General features: G+C 47.7%; 1 protein-coding gene across 1 annotated transcript in view; it reads left to right on the top strand.

Annotated features, from left to right (window-relative positions):
• Nucleotides 1-17,181, top strand: part of kif26ba (kinesin family member 26Ba) — a gene marked incomplete at both ends in the record, with an annotated part of 135,376 nt that overhangs the window by 104,524 nt on the left and 13,671 nt on the right. The window contains 10 exon segments of the mRNA XM_083650621.1: nt 8,958-9,129; nt 9,683-10,021; nt 10,786-10,956; nt 11,776-11,914; nt 12,267-12,474; nt 12,871-12,972; nt 13,136-13,263; nt 13,675-13,854; nt 14,420-14,718; nt 15,430-17,007. Coding sequence (XP_083506747.1) covers nt 8,958-9,129; nt 9,683-10,021; nt 10,786-10,956; nt 11,776-11,914; nt 12,267-12,474; nt 12,871-12,972; nt 13,136-13,263; nt 13,675-13,854; nt 14,420-14,718; nt 15,430-17,007 — 3,316 coding nt within the window.

The following is a 17,181-nucleotide window of genomic DNA, read 5'->3' as shown; positions in this document are numbered from 1 at the left end:
ACTGATGATGTCATCAGTGGAATTTTTGACATCACTGATGATGTCATCAGTGGGACAATGCCATCACTGATGATGTCATCAGTGACATCATCACTGAACTATAGCCTTGTGTGTGTGTGTGTGTGTGTGTGTGTGTGTGTGTGTGTGTGTGTAGTGAATTTAAGACATCACTGATGATGTCATCAGTGGGACAATGCCATCACTGATGATGTCATCAGTGACATCATCACTGAACTATAGCCGTGTGTGTGTGTGTGTGTGTGTGTGTGTGTGTGTGTGTGTGTGTGTGTGTGTGTGTGTGTGTGTGTGTGTGTGTGTGTGTGTGTAGTGAATTTATGACATCACTGATGATGTCATCAGTGGGACAGACAGAGAAACAAACAGACAGACAGAGCCCTAGCTCCCTTTTATATACTGATGATGCGTAGTAGTATGCCTGTACGGTAATGAGTGTAAATGACTACCTCGTCTTGCTAGTGTTTGGATGTGTGTCACCAATGTGTCTTTTAATGTATTATCTGTGTGTAATGCGGCATTTTACCTCTCTAACCCAAGACAAATGTCTCCCACGGAAGACAAAAAAGTAACCTTGAACCCTGAGAGGAGAGCTGCTTTAGAAAGAGAGATCAGAGAGGAGTGGAGGGATGCATTAAGATGCTTTGAATAAAGCAAGGAGAAGAGAGAGGGAGGAGAGGAGAGGAGAGGAGAGGAAAGGAGAGGAGAGGAGAGGAGAGGAGATGAGAGGAGAGGAGAGGAGAGGAGAGGAGAGGAGAGGAGAGGAGAGGAGAGGAGAGGAGAGGAGAGGAGAGGAGAGGAGAGGATATGAGAGGCCACTTAACAGTGAGAGAGATGAAGAGGAAAGGAGGATGTTTAGGAGGTAAGTGGAGGAAAGGAAGGCGGCGGAGAGGTCTATTGAGATGCTTCAGGTTTTGGGGAGCTAATGTGATAAACAACTACAGCTGCTGTTACATATTCATCACATTCATTTGGCAAACTATAGCAGAGAAAGAGAGAGAGAGAGAGAGAGAGAGAGAGAGAGAGAGAGAGAGAGAGAGAGAGAGAGAGGGAATATAGACCTAACCAGTGGAAGCTGGTAGAAAGGAACAAAAGAGGAAAATGGAAAACAGAAAAAAGAACACTTAGAGGCAGAGGAGTGGAGCGAGGACTAGTAAGTAGAGCTACAATATTTAGTATAATTACTATAATAATGTTTAATTTGCCCAGAGAGTATATGGACTACTGTAGAGTACACTCTCTAAATTTTACCTCTCCTACCATCTATTTCCTCCCATTCTCCTTCCTTCCTTCTGGCTCTTCCACTCTCTCTCTCTACCCTCCTCAGGGCCGTGCATGCTCTCTCTCTCTACCCTCCTCAGGGACGTGCATGCTCTGCCATCCATGCTTGCTTAATTCAATCACCAGCCCTTACATTTACATTGCAAAACAGCCCTGCCACCTACAGTACTGTAATGCTGACATTCAGAACAAAAATGCAGACTAACTCCAATCTCACTGGTGCCGGAGCCTGCGGTGTATGACTCTGCTGTTTTACCTTCAGCTAGGAAAGGGGTTTGGATAGAACGGGCACCATACTTGAGACAGTTCACGCCAGGGTGGGAATTTCGTCGTTTTAGGGGCAAGGCCATTTGACCTTTGGCGTCGCATATTTTTTGATGGCACAAGGCCACATGCCAGGGCACGAAGGCCCTGATCTATTGACATCATGAAGAGCGATTTTTCTGAAATGTGTGTTAAAATGAGCCAACGACACATCCTTTGCATAGGGCAGACTACATTAAACTGAGACCAGATGCTTTTTAAAGCAACGGACAGTAGCAGGCTGGTAGCAGGGCACTGCCAAGGTGGCCTTAGGGATCTCAGGGCATCACGGCCAGAGGGAGGAGCAATGGAGGCCATGGCCTCCATGTAATTCCCAACCCTGGTTCACGCGCTAAACCAGTTAAGAAGATGAGGACCGGGGCTCACAGGTCAGGAACACAGCAGCATCAAAGAGGAGGCCACTGGAGCACTCTGAAGATAGATGTCGAAACATCAGTGATTGCTGATCTGCACCAAATAAAGACCCCCCGATTTCCCCCCCCATTTTTATCCCCCATTAGTGCTAATTTCATTTATTTATCCTGGTTGCTACTCCACCCTCTGCTGATCTGGGGAGAGCCGAAACTGGCTCCATGTTTCCTCCGAGACATGGGCAGTTAGCCAGCCGCTTCTTTTCACCTGACAGGGGAAGCTTCACCGGTAGGACATAGCACGTGGGAGGTTCACGCTATTCCAACCAGTTCCCCTCCCTCTGAACAGGCGCCCTTAAGGACCAGAGGAGGAACCACATTAGCAACCAGGATATTGCATGTTTTGGTGAAGGGGGTTCCTATATGAAGGAAACCCCCGGGGAGGCATGGGGAGAACACGCAAACTCAACACAGAAAGGCCCTTTTGACGACCCCACCCGGGCGGTGGGCACTCGAGGACATGCGGACGGGCCAGTGCCCTCCTCTTTGATAACAGGCACCATGACAGCGCCACTTCAACAAGAAGTACTGTAACGATGTTGTCCATAACATGTTGAAGAATGCAACATCTGAAGATCAGCGAGTCATCACGAGTCAACGTGGCTGTCACTGGAAACTGCTATAAAGTCTGTCAATGCTGTCATGTGATCAGGAGGAGGTACTTACAGCAGTGGTACTCAACCTAGGGTCCGGGGACCACCAGGGGTCGTTGAGGGAGTTCCAGGGGGTCCCCAGCCAACGGATGAATTGTTAAACGTCACCACTATTTGATTGACAAGAATTTAATGCAATTAGAGAATATACAGTAGCAGAATGACTGTTTTGGTCATCTCTACCTATATGCTAGCCTGGGTAAACCCAGCCTCCACGTGACCTCTATCTATGTGCTGTGACTGATAGCACATAGATAGAGGTCACGTGGAGGCTGGGTTTACCCAGGCTACCTATATACTGTATAATACACTCATTGAATTCTGGACAAATTCTCAGATTTGAGTCTGAGACACAAAATGTGACAGCAGCTGGTGTCAGGGACCGTAATTCGGCCGTGGCCGTTCTTCACAGCAGAGGATCAAAGTTTTTTTTTGAAAAAATGTGGTTTTGCTTTTTTTACAATAGTACAAAATATATTATTTGAACTATCCATTCCATATAAAATGAAGACGTTTTGGGATCAGTAAATAGGTATATTTAGCGATTTAAAAAATCAAGATTTCAGGCTTGAGTCCTAGCTGAGGGGGGTTTTTCATTAATTTGCATGCGGCGTTTCACTGGCTATGTCTGCTATTGTTCCGAGTTTCGGCCAATGAGCCACATCTGTTACATGGGGGGGGGGGGCGGGGTGCAAAGCTCTGTTTACAAGTGACAACCCAAGCAGAGAAGCGAAACATGGCCGTCTTAATGTTAGCTGTTGGCTAGCTGGTTGTGGCCTACCTAGCTAGTAGTTCAGCAGCGGTCCACAAGCTTGTTGTGACCAAAATCCCCGCATTTAAAGCACTTCATACTCCCAGAGCTTGCGTAAACCATAGAGAACCTCATGCATTACTCAAAATGAAACGTCCAGGGTTTGTGTCTCCAAAAGCAACCTCTAACGTTACATGCAAGGTAACGTGAAGCTAGCTAGCTACGTTAGCTTGCTGTAACGTTAGCTACCCCAGGTGTGCATAAAATACAGGTTAAGAACTTATGGAAAAGTCATGGAAAGCCCTAACGTTACGTTTTGTTTCTGTTTTAGGACTGTGCGAACATATAGTTATGGATAGATGTGTGTTTTAGCCATAGACTGTATAATATAAATGTTTTCGAAGAGTACACAAAGAAGCAAAGAAAGAAGTGAGGTTTAGCGCAGCGCTGCCGCCATTTTGGCCCGAAAATCGTCCCCTTTTGCGTGGTGTCATCGTCATGGGTGTCTCCAAAATGGCGGGTTTCTTGTGTGCGATTGAGCCTCTCCAGCGCTTCTTATCAATAAGTTCTTTGGCGGGACATAAACCATAGATTATTGTGTGTGTGTGTGTGTGTGTGTGTGTGTGTGTGTGTGTGTGTGTGTGTGTGTTTTATTTTTGTTCAGCAGCTCCTGTCTCTTATCAAATCTTTATTCATATTATATCCTATTATTATTATTATATAAATGAAACCTTTATTGCCCCTCAGGGAATTTTCTCTGCACAAGGAGCCCAAAAAGAACATAATAGGCACACATGTAATAATAATTACAATAATCCAGATGAGAAGTGATAAAAGCATGGATACCTCCAAATTAGACCGTGCGTACCCCATTTGATAAGATTTTTGCTTTCAGATGCTATTACATTCTATCATTGTCTTACTTGTGGCCAGTGTCTCAGTGTGTCAGAGTGACAGTGATCAGCTGTGGGGAGTGGTTAATTTAAATGAGGAGGCATTGTTCACTCCCCCCTTGGCTGGCTGTCCAGGTGTGAAAAACTTCTCAAACTTTGAGGGCTTTTTTCTCAGTTCCTGCTTTTCAGAGTGTGAACAATCAAATAAGCATATCTCCTTCATTTTTTTTCAGATTACAATGTGTGACACATCATTTGAAAGCTTACAGTCTGCCATTTCAGAATCTGTAAAAATCAGAAAAATGCCCTCGGCCTAATTGAGGGTCAAAACACCAGCTGGTGTCACAAATGTCTTAAATGGGGGTCTGTGGCCCAAATGTGGACTAAATTAGTGGTCCTCCTTGATATGAAAAAGGTTCAGAATAAATGTATTACAGTACAGTAATAATACCAATTAATAAAAATAGTCGATTTTTTTTAGAGCATTTTCAGTGCCAGCCATTGGCCCCGCCATCTTGATCCACTGTTGTTGCTACGGTAACAGGCAATCTGATGCCAGTCGATCAATATCATGTAGTATTGGACATTTCAACACGGTGATGTTACGCACGACACTGGTGCATATTTCTAGTGGTACTTCCAGAGAGAAGAAGCAGGAGGGCTATCACCGTTTACATCAACAGAGTCTCTGCGTGATCCCAGACAACCAGCAGTCACGCAACAGCCCACGCTCAGCCACAACATGATCCTGTAGATTTGCACTCTTCAGCAGCTACAACATCACGAGCCTTTCCTTCGCCAAGGACTCTGCACAGACTCCTGGTCCCAGCTGCTCTAGTTACCTCACGTCTGCACTGCTGGAATGCCCTCGTGCACTCCCTCCCTGTGGCTGCTGTACACGGCTGAGGGGGCTTCACCCTCAGCCTTCATCATCAGGCTGATGAAGATCCTTGTGTTTGAAACGTCAATAAACTGACGGGGGGAGCTTGACACACTTCAGTGTGTCAAGACTTTATTTCTTCCTTCTAGTTTGATTATTCATTTGTCCGGCAGCTGCCTACTGAGTGGATGTGCGCGTTCCACTTTCTTCTTCAGACACATAGCTCCCCCTCAATGGATCTAGCCAGAGCCGTGTATATAGAAGAGTCGCGACATCTCATTCACTCCAATGGACCAGTTTTTTACTCTCAAGAGTTCCAGGAAGTAAGGTCCTGGATTAAGCAGCACTGTCGAGTTGCAGCAAAATGGACAGTTTGTCTTGTACTTTAATCAAATTGTACATTATCAGCTTTATTTTAGCATTCAAAAGTAGCGCGAGACCCCTTCCTAGCTGTTCATTGGCTAATGAGTCACGCATTTTGGTCCTCCGCTGACGCCACTCTCTCTCTAAATTGCTCTGGATCTAGCTAAGGCTCAATGTGAGATTTCATGCAGCTTTCTTTGCATTCAAATCCCAAACGTATACTCCATGATTCATGGATGTACCTATATTCATTGCAGAGAGAGAGACAGAGAGAGAGAGAGGGGGAGAGAGAGAGAGAGGGAGAGAGAGAGGGAGAGAGAGGCTGAGGTTGTTGAACAGCCTGAGGCAGCACACACAGGAAGAAGAGAGGAGAGGAAAGAAGGGGATGAGCACATCAGAGAGAAAGGAGAGGTCAGGACAGGAGTGTGTATTTGTGTCGTGTGTACATACTTCCAATTGTGTGTGTGTGTGTGTGTGTGTGTGTGTGTGTGTGTGTGTGTGTGTGTGTGTGTGTGTGTGTGTGTGTGTGTGTGTGTGTGAAACAGAGCGATACCCGCAGGCTGTGTTTTTAGAAAAGGGGGACAGCAGCATGAGGTATCGGTCCCACAGAGGAGCTGCACTCACTGTCAGCCTGCAGGCACACACACACACACACACACACACACACACACACACACACACACACACACACACATGCACACACACACACGCACGCACACACGCGCACACACACACACACACACACACACACACACACACACACACACACACACACACACACACACACACACACACACACACACACACACACAGCTATGAATTGCAGCAGCCCACCCAGGAGAAAGTCCTTTCTTAAACACACAGCCTGAACCTACAGTCGTTTTACTCCCATCTGCTGCTATCATCTCTCTGTGAGATGGATCATCTGCACTATTGGACGACTTCATATGCAGAGCAGTCTAGTAGGAAGGTGTGGTCCCCATGCCTCAAGGTTTACTAGACACCTCATATCATATGCAGAGTAGTCTAGTAGGAAGGTGTGGTCCCCATGCCTCAAGGTTTACTAGACACCTCATATCATATGCAGAGTAGTCTAGTAGGAAGGTGTGGTCCCCATGCCTCAAGGTTTACTAGACACCTCATATCATATGCAGAGTAGTCTAGTAGGAAGGTGAGGTCCCCATGCCTCAAGGTTTACTAGACACCTCATATCATATGCAGAGCAGTCTAGTAGGAAGGTGAGGTCCCCATGCCTCAAGGTTTACTAGACACCTCATATCATATGCAGAGTAGTCTAGTAGGAAGGTGTGGTCCCCATGCCTCAAGGTTTACTAGACACCTCATATCATATGCAGAGTAGTCTAGTAGGAAGGTGGGGTCCCCATTCCTCAAGGTTTACTAGACACCTCATATCACATGCAGAGCAGTCTAGTAGGAAGGTGTGGTCCCCATGCCTCAAGGTTTACTAGACACCTCATATCACATGCAGAGCAGTCTAGTAGGAAGGTGTGGTCCCCATGCCTCAAGGTTTACTAGACACCTCATATCATATGCAGAGTAGTCTAGTAGGAAGGTGTGGTCCCCATGCCTCAAGGTTTACTAGACACCTCATATCATATGCAGAGTAGTCTAGTAGGAAGGTGTGGTCCCCATGCCTCAAGGTTTACTAGACACCTCATATCATATGCAGAGTAGTCTAGTAGGAAGGTGAGGTCCCCATGCCTCAAGGTTTACTAGACACCTCATATCATATGCAGAGCAGTCTAGTAGGAAGGTGGGGTCCCCATTCCTCAAGGTTTACTAGACACCTCATATCACATGCAGAGCAGTCTAGTAGGAAGGTGTGGTCCCCATGCCTCAAGGTTTACTAGACACCTCATATCACATGCAGAGCAGTCTAGTAGGAAGGTGTGGTCCCCATGCCTCAAGGTTTACTAGACACCTCATATCATATGCAGAGTAGTCTAGTAGGAAGGTGTGGTCCCCATTCCTCAAGGTTTACTAGACACCTCATATCATATGCAGAGTAGTCTAGTAGGAAGGTGTGGTCCCCATTCCTCAAGGTTTACTAGACACCTCATATCACATGCAGAGTAGTCTAGTAGGAAGGTGTGGTCCCCATGCCTCAAGGTTTACTAGACACCTCATATCACATGCAGAGCAGTCTAGTAGGAAGGTGTGGTCCCCATTCCTCAAGGTTTACTAGACACCTCATATCATATGCAGAGTAGTCTAGTAGGACGGTGTGGTCCCCATGCCTCAAGGTTTACTAGACACCTCATATCATATGCAGAGTAGTCTAGTAGGAAGGTGAGGTCCCCATGCCTCAAGGTTTACTAGACACCTCATATCATATGCAGAGTAGTCTAGTAGGAAGGTGTGGTCCCCATGCCTCAAGGTTTACTAGACACCTCATATCACATGCAGAGTAGTCTAGTAGGAAGGTGTGGTCCCCATGCCTCAAGGTTTACTAGACACCTCATATCATATGCAGAGTAGTCTAGTAGGAAGGTGTGGTCCCCATGCCTCAAGGTTTACTAGACACCTCATATCATATGCAGAGTAGTCTAGTAGGACGGTGTGGTCCCCATGCCTCAAGGTTTACTAGACACCTCATAGTGTCCAGTAAACACATGGCCATGTTCCCAACTCCAAATATTGTCCCACGGTCTGTTTAGTGCATTTTACTTTCTTAATACTTTCTGAGCCTTTTCCATCCTTTGATCTGTTTACAGGATTTAGTCACATTAATCACTACCCATAATCAATCATCAGTACAGTATGACCATAAGTTAACTGCACTGACCCAATACTTTGTCTTTGGTCAGTCTACTCAGTCATATTCAGCCCCAGTGGAGAGTGGCTGTTACTGCATCTACTAACTGTTATGTCTACTCAGTCATATTCAGCCCCAGTGGAGAGTGGCTGTTACTGCATCTACTAACTGTTATGTCTACTCAGTCATATTCAGCCCCAGTGGAGAGTGGCTCGCCAACTCATCTGCTGATAAACTCATTGAAATCTGGGGAGCATATGACGGAAAGTTTGAGAAAACCATACTGTGTGGACACGAGCTTGGCACGTCGGCTAGTAGTATGCTGTTATCCAATATAGCAGATGTGCGCGTGTGTGTGAACTGGAACTACTGTAGCTTTTACATAATAATAGTGAAATTGCATAGAGAATTTTTGTTTTGTTTGGATTTTGGCATTTTCATTAAAAAAATTAACCACGAGCCTTCTCTCCTGTTTGGTTTTGCAACCGAGAAAAAACGTTCATACTGTATTCTGGGAAAATCGACCAGCGTGTTTGAGTTTGTGGATGTTACCAAATGTGTTGACGTCTTGTGATCTCAGACCTGGGTGTGTGTTACGTGTGTGTTACCAGGGACAGCAAGCTGACCATGTTGCTAAGGGAGTCACTAGGCAACATGAACTGCCGGACCACCATGATTGCTCACATCTCCGCCTCGCCCAGGGACTTCTCTGAGACCCTGTCCACCATCCAGATCGCCTCCCGCGTCCTCCGCATGAAGAAGAAGAAGACTAAAGTCACAGTGGTGAGTTTCACAAAGCCTCCAAACTCCATCAGAACATCTGACATAATTTCTCTTCATCCGACAAAACTAAAGAATACGTTAGTCACAGTGGTGAGATGCATTCAAGCTCAAAAACAGAAGCTCAAACTAAAGAAAACTAGTCACCATGGTGAAATACCTTAAAGCTTCAGTCTGTAATCCTAAACAACAATCATTAAATTAAAGTCACAATGGTGTTTTTATTATCTTAAAACCCAAATGGAAAGGAAACCCAGTGGGGTCTTATTAAAGTGTTACTCTAAAATTTAGCCTTTGGCTTCGTTGTTCAGTTAGCTGTTAGTTTGTCTCTCTCGCTCGCTCTCTCTCTCTCTCTCTCTCTCTCTCTCTCTCTCTCTCTCTCTCTCTCGCTCTCTGTCCCAGCCTTTCCTGTCTCTCCCCACTGTGAACTTTCAAACAAAGGCTAAAATGCAAAAAATAAAATAAAAAAGTAAATGTAGAAAGGGCACATGACTTAACCTAAACATGTCCCCTCCCTGTCTCGCCCCCTCCTCCTCATCGCGCCGTCTCTGCTCAGCAGTACACCTCCAGCTCGTCTGGAGGAGAGAGCTCCTGTGAGGAGGGCCGCATGCGGCGCCCCACCCACTTAAGATCTTTCCATCACCGCGGCGACACCGACTCCGATCATCCGTTGCTCCGCCTCTCCAGTGACCCCGACGAGTACTCGAGCAGCGAGCAGTCATGTGACACGGTGATCTACGTGGGCCCTAATGGGGCTGCCGTGTCCGACAGAGAACTGACCGACAACGAGGGACCGCCGGAGTTTGTGCCAATTATTCCATCTTTGCTCAGAGGAAAAGCTTCAGAGCAGCAACAACCACAAAGTCAAATTCAGCCAATCGGAGCCCAGACCAAGGTAATTCAAACACACGTACATTTATGTTTTACGCAATCAACAGTAATCAGTGGAACTAGAACAAAGCGCCCTAACCTCTTTCCCCTGAAGGGCTGTGTGTGAAGTGCGTGTTGGGCTTTTAATGTGAAGGGCTGTATGTGAAGTGTGTGTCGGGCTTTTATTGTGAAGGGCTGTGTGAAGTGTGTGTCGGGCTTTTATTGTGAAGGGCCGTGTGAAGTGTGTGTTCGGCTTTTATTGTAAAGGGCTGTTTGTGGAGTGTGTGTTGGACTTTTATTGTGATGGGCTGTATGTGAACGTGTGGGTAGAGCCTCTTCCCACCCATCACCTCTCAATCACACAGTGTGGGCGGAGCCTCTTCCCACACATCACCTAACAAACAGACAGACAGACAGACAGACACGCCGCCAATATATAGTAGTAGGATGAGGAGACTACTTGATGATTTGCTTGCTGACAAAATGCTTTGATTAGACGTTGGAGCCCCCATACTGACAAAGCCCTTTCTGTTGAAATGCTCAAGCTTCTGCTGAGGTGACACTTACTTTACTGCTTGATTTCTGCTCCGTTAGGTCCAGCCTCAGCCGGAGTCTCAGGACCAGCCCAGTGGCCCACACTCCCAGCCTCTGGCCCCGCCCCCCCAGTCCCTTCTCGGGCAGCCTCTGGCCCCGCCCCCCCAGTCCCTTCTCGGGCAGCCTCTGGCCCCGCCCCCCCAGTCCCTTCTCGGGCAGCCTCTGGCCCCGCCCCCCCAGTCCCTTCTCGGGCAGCCTCTGGCCCCGCCCCCCCAGTCCCTTCTCGGGCAGCCTCTGGCCCCGCCCCCCCAGTCCCTTCTCGGGCAGCCGCTGGCGCCCGTCCCAGAGGAGGGCGCTGAGTGTCTCAAGTGCAACACCTTCGCCGAGCTGCAGGAGAGACTGGACTGCATTGACGGCAGTGAGGAGGTGAAGATCCTTTTCTCTTGTTGTTTTTTGTGATGGAAAGTCTAGTTGATGGTGTTGTTGATGGAAAGGGTACAGTAGCTGATGGTGTATGCAAATTACAACAAGTCGTTTAACAAGTTCAAGGTTCAAGGTTCAAGGATATTTATTGTCATTCCAAAACATGAAACATGGAAGGGAACGAAATATGAACTCAAGGTCCTGGTGGATATATCAACTAGGATATCATAAATCATAAAATGTCATATAAGAAGGAGAACAATATAAAAACATATAAATTAGAGACATCATAAAAACAACATAATACCTGATGTAAGAGCAAGGAAAACAATTTAAGGTGCATGTGTTCGCTCAACAAGGAGCCACTTAAAGTTCATTTTGTTATGCTCACAGCTGGCGGCATTAAAGTGCGAGGAGTGTGGCAGCAGTTCATTTCAGGAGCAGCTGATTTTAGATATATACATAAAAAATTATATATATGTATATAATTAGATATGTAAAAAAATAAGGTAAAATGTTATAAGAAGTAGCAGCAGTACATTACACGAGCAGCATTTAGATATATACATATATAGATATAGATAGATATAAGTTGAATGATCTATTCGACTAGAAAAAAGTGTTTTGCCTGCATCCTTGCTCTCACAGCTTGTATTTGTAGTGGCAATTTTCGTGAACCCTTGTAGGAAGCATTTGCAACAGATGGTGACACAAAATGCTGCAAGTGAACAGGCATTCAAATGAAGTTGTATTTCCTCAAATACCTTATGATCTTCAGGAAATGAGTTCCATGCTGTACGTCCATCTGTTACATTGTTTCAGGTGACAAAGTTCCCCTTTGAGGAGGTTCTAGCTAGCCAACAGAGTGTCAAACCAGAGCCATGCTCAGCGTCAGCTCTTCCAACCACTGCTCCGTCTGCTCCTGGCCCCGCCCCTGCCTCGGATACAGCAGCCAGAACAGGTAAAGGCTGAGTCAGTGAGTGAGTGAGTGAGTGCGTGAGTGAGTGAGTGAGTGAGTGAGTGAGTGAGTGAGTGAGTGAGTGAGTGAGTGAGTGAGTGAGTGAGTGCGTGAGTGAGTGAGTGAGTGAGTGAGTGAGTCAGTGAGTCAGTGAGTGAATGAATGAATGAAAGAGCTAAAAAAGATTGCATTGCAGCTTTGGCACCATCACACAGCTGATGCCACTGTATCCTAATAATTCCTTGAGAATAGAGTCCCATTTAACTTCCTGCAACTCACCTTTGGTTCCCGACTTGGATTTGAGTTGGACAGAAAACACTGTTCTGTGCTTTCCTACGTCTCACAGGCTCTGCAGGTGCAGCGGAGCTCTCCTCCTCTTCACCAGGAGCCTCCAGGAGGACCAATGAGCAGCAGCTGCAGGAGATCAGGGAGGTGGTGGAGGAGGCGGAGCTGGCCCAGTCCATGATCCACAGCCTGACCCAGAGTGCTCCTGGCACCAGGAGCGTCACAGGAAGCACCACTCACCCCCTTCACAAGGCCAAGAGCACCAACCTTCACGACAGGTCAGGACAGGCGCTGTGTCCAAAACGTGGTACCTGCTCACCAGAAGCCTCTTTAAGTATATTGAATGGTTCAGTTGGTATCAAAGTCAAAAAGTAGTAAAAATATATATTAGAAACTATCCACCATCCTGTAGGAGTGCTGGTAAAATGATCCAATCATGAAAAACATGACACTGGCATTACATCAGCATTCAGTGAATAAGCTACATGCACATCCAAACTCATCTGCAGGATTAATTGGAATCTAATGCAAGATAAAGTATAGAACAAAATAGTCAAATCGTATACCCTAGTGTCCCTAAATTAATTAATAATAATTAGATATAGTTTTATAGATTCCGTGCTTTTTACGATCAACATCTGACAAAATGTCTCCTGTGTCGTCTGATTGGTCAGCCGTGAGTCTCTGAGTGGGGGCAGTAACAGCGAGGGTAAGGCCCGCCCACTGGGATCGCCACGCCTCGGCATCGCCAGCCTGACCAAAACCGCAGAGTACAGGTAAAGTATAGACACACGCACGCACGCACGCACGCACGCACGCACGCACGCACGCACGCACGCACGCACGCACGCACGCACGCACGCACACACACACACACACACACACACACACACACACACACACACACACACGTAACGCCCTTGTGTTTGTGTTGGTCAGGCCGCCCTCCTCCCCGTCCCAGCGCTGTAAGGTGTACACACAGAAGTGTGTCATGCCGGGCACGCCCCCTCCCTCCTCCTATACCCTGGCCCAGGATGGCCAGCAAGCAGACTCTCTCACCCCAGACAGTATGTACTCTTGCTACCATTTTTAGATTTGTGCTTATACCTTGAAATGCATTTCTGTCATTTTTTTATTGGGTTATTCTATATAATTGGTGCAGTTACTTATTATTATTATTATTATTATTATTATTATTATTATTATTATTATTATTATTATTATTATTATTAATAATAATAATAATAAACAAATACACAATATGCCGTACATTACACAGTAGAGTGTTCTCGCCGACAGAGGTGGGGCTGGATCTCTGTATAATAGTATGCTCATATAATTGCTGCTGGTTTGAATTTGACATGATATCCCACTTCCTCAGTTACCAATACACCCGCGCGGGTGCATGTATTCTGCACTCGGAACATAAAGTTAACCTCTCTGTCAATGTTGTGTCTGTGATCCCTGTGACTCTGCAGACAGCTTGGCTGCAGACAGTGGCCGTTCCTCCACAGACTCCCTGTTGTCCAGGACCTCTCCTGTGGGCATGAGCCTGCAGGTCCAGGAGCCGGCTCCATCTCTGTCGGCCAGCCTGGGCTCAGCGGAGACGCTCTGCGACGAGGACGTCCCACAGATCCCGCTGGACACACACAGGGACGGTGAGACGCTGCAAAACACCGCTACAGTATCGGACACATAGAGAGGCAAAGTGGAACGTCACTTCCTGCTTCAGCACTGTACCAGAGATTTTCATCCGCCATTTATTTTCCCATAGACATTTCGTAAAATGCTTATAAAATAGTTTTACTTCGTCGAACCAAACGGTTCAGCTAACGCTATAATCGGGAGAGACCATACAACATTTCACTCGGACCAAAAAACAACATCGAAAAAACGTTTTGGTCCCAGTGAAATGTTATGCGATCTCTCCTGTTGCTAAATATATCTGTACCGTTTGGTTTGAACCAGTAAAACTACAGTATTTTATACGCATTTTATGAAATGTGTATGGGAAAATAAATGGCGGATGAAAATCTCTGGTACAGTGCTGAAGCACTTTGCCTCTCTATTTCTAAACAGGGAGAGAAAGGGATGAAATACAAAACAAGTCATCAGCCACATTCATACCCTTCGAGTACAAATATCTACCTTACCGCACGAGGCAACCAGGACACCTGATGAATGATGTTTCTGCCTTTCTTCTCTCCTTCACCTCCACCCCAGGTGCAGCAGTGTCTCTAGCCTCAGTCGGGCCTCTCTCTGTGCGGGAGGATGAACTGGTGTACACCGTGGCTCCTGGAGGCGAGGAGGACCTGGATGTCCGGGCTCTGATGGAGACTCAGGGCCTGACCTGTCGTCCATCCAGCATCATCAGCTTCAACAGTGACTGCTGCTCCATCACCGCCCTGGCCTCGGACTCCCGGCCCGTCAGCATCATCAGCAGTGTTGCAGAAGATGGAACTGTGGAGGGCTATGGCATGTCCGCCATTACCACGACAACAGAGGTGGTTGCCATGGCAGAGGTCAGTGTGACTGACTTGCTCTACATTTACAACTTAAAACTTTTATCTGCGTACCTGTCTCTCTGATGGACCTACTGTAGTCAGTCTGTCACGAGGATCTATAGATTTATCTATTTCCAAAGACAAAATCAAATTTAGATTACCGTATTTGAATTCAAATTTACATAATAGCAATGCCCATCACAAAGTTGTGTCATATTGTACCGTACTTTACTGCACTGCATTGGACTGTATGTTACTGTATCATGTTGAATCATAAATGATTGAATCATATAAAAAAATTATCCTAACCTGCCAGAATTTGATTGAGGACTGATAAGCCCCCGTTCACACTATACTGTATGCCGAAGCAACGCTCAACCTAAGCTCAACCTACACTGAACCCACAAGTTTTTCATTTAGGCGTCCTTGTTAACAGGCGAAGCCGTTCACACCACCCGCGCGCGCCTCACGCCGAAGCCACGCTCACGCCTTGCTCAAGCGATCGTTCAGGATTCACGCCTATTTTCTAGGTGCTCAGAGGAAAAGAGAAGGCTTCTTGTGTGAACGGTTAGACGTCTGTTCAGCTTGTGCCTGCTTCAAGCTTCAGTTCTACTTACGCTCAGCGTCCTGTGTGAACAAGGGCTAAATCATATGATGCTCAATCAAAGTGTTTCAGATGATAGCACATCATATAGACGGTGTACCAAATTGTTTTGTACCCTGTTGTAGGTGGCCATGGCCAAGCTGCGGCTGGAGGGCGAGGCATTGGTCTCAGTGATGCCTAGCTGTGGTTCTTCCATCTCCTCCTGGCTCAGTGATCTGAGCATGGGCAGTGAAGCCGACCAGTCCATCCACAGCTTCAGCCAGTCCCAGAGCCAGCAAGGGGAGGCCCTGGCTGAACCCGACCCCAACCAAAGCCTTTGCTCTGAGGTAGAGGTGCTGGCAGAAGTGCCTGGAGGTCAGGGGAGTTCTGGCACCCAGAGGAGAGGGAGTCTGGAGGGAGAGATGGTGCTGTCAGAGAGGGGAAGTGAAAGGGGAACCCCAACCAAAGACAGACTGAAGAAACTGCCTCCCTCAATGAGTAAAACAACCATCCAAATCCTGGGACCGTCTGGAAACTTCTCCCCCTTCAAGACCACCATCAATGTTCACCCATGTGTGGCTGTCAAACCCATGGTCATACAGGAGCCCACCATCCTCTGCTCACCCACCAAGACTGGCTTAATGAAAGACCCAGCCAAGCTCAATATGACGCCCGCCCCACATTTAGCTTCCATTTCTGGTGAGATGAGCTTTGAAGACCCCTGGTTGAAGCGTGGTGCGGAGGAGGGGAGGTACAAGGAGCTGGTGTGTGAAGTGAAGCCAGAGAGGAGGCAGGTAGAGCAGAAGAGTCAGGTGACGTCGTCTCCAGATTCCTCTAAGAGGGTGGTGGATGGTTGTGAGATGGTGGCTTTGGTTGCCCAGGGAGACTGCCTGGCAAATTTCTACAGCCCAGACATCCACCGTACAGCCAGTCTTCCCCGCGGCTGGCACAGACTCAACCGCCACGATGGCCTGGATAATGGAATGGAGTACCGGAGCCTCGGCGTCACCACATCCACCCCCTGCAGCCCCCGGTCCACGCTCGACCGGAGGGGACATAACGGAAAACTGGGCCTCTTTTCCCACAAGAGGGGGGGAATCCCACCTCTGCCCCCGGTACGGAAGTCCAGCCTAGACCAGCGGAACAGGGCCGCTGGCCCCCCAATCAGCCCCCTCCACCAACCCAGCCATGGGCTCTCCTTCCTGGGCAGCCCGGTGGATGATGCAGGAATCTCGGGATGTAGTGTCACTAGACAACGAGGCGCCAGCATAGACAGCAGCAGACTGTTCAGCGCCAAGCTGGAACAGCTAGCGAGCAGAACCAACTCACTGGGCCGGGCCCACGGCTCGCAAAGCGCCTCCCCCCACTACGACTGCTTCTCCCTGGAACGGGGGGAGAGTCTGAGAGGGGGAGGAGGAGGGGTGAGGGGGGACAGCACCATGCCTCGGACCGGGCGCAGCATCACCCGCGGCGGAGCGGCGTCTTCCCCCACTGCTAACGGCAGCGGGCCCGCTTTCAGTGGCGGTCCCGGGTCGAGCAGCGCTCCACAGTCACCGGCCAAAACCAGCAGCCAGTCAAAGATCTCCGCTGTCAGTAAGCTGCTGATGGCCAGTAGTCCCAAGGCCAGGAGTCTGTCCGCCTCCAGCACCAAGACTCTCAGCTTCTCTACCAAGTCTCTACCCCAGGCCGTCAACCGCAGCTCCAGCCTTCCTCCAAACGGAAAGGTGGGAATTATTCTTCACACTTACTAAACTTCACCCATTTAAACATCATGACTCACCAGACGAAACTCTACCTATGTGATCAGTTTTAATTCCTTGTTCATTTGAGTATTGCCCTGATCTCAGTACCAGGAGTGGGGGTGCTCAGTCTATCCGGTCATTCATCCTGCCATCCAT

This window comes from Poromitra crassiceps, assembly GCF_964638095.1.
Source record: "Poromitra crassiceps genome assembly, chromosome: 14".
NCBI classification, from domain to species: Eukaryota; Metazoa; Chordata; class Actinopteri; order Beryciformes; family Melamphaidae; genus Poromitra; species Poromitra crassiceps.
This window is presented reverse-complemented; position numbering and strand designations above follow the sequence as displayed.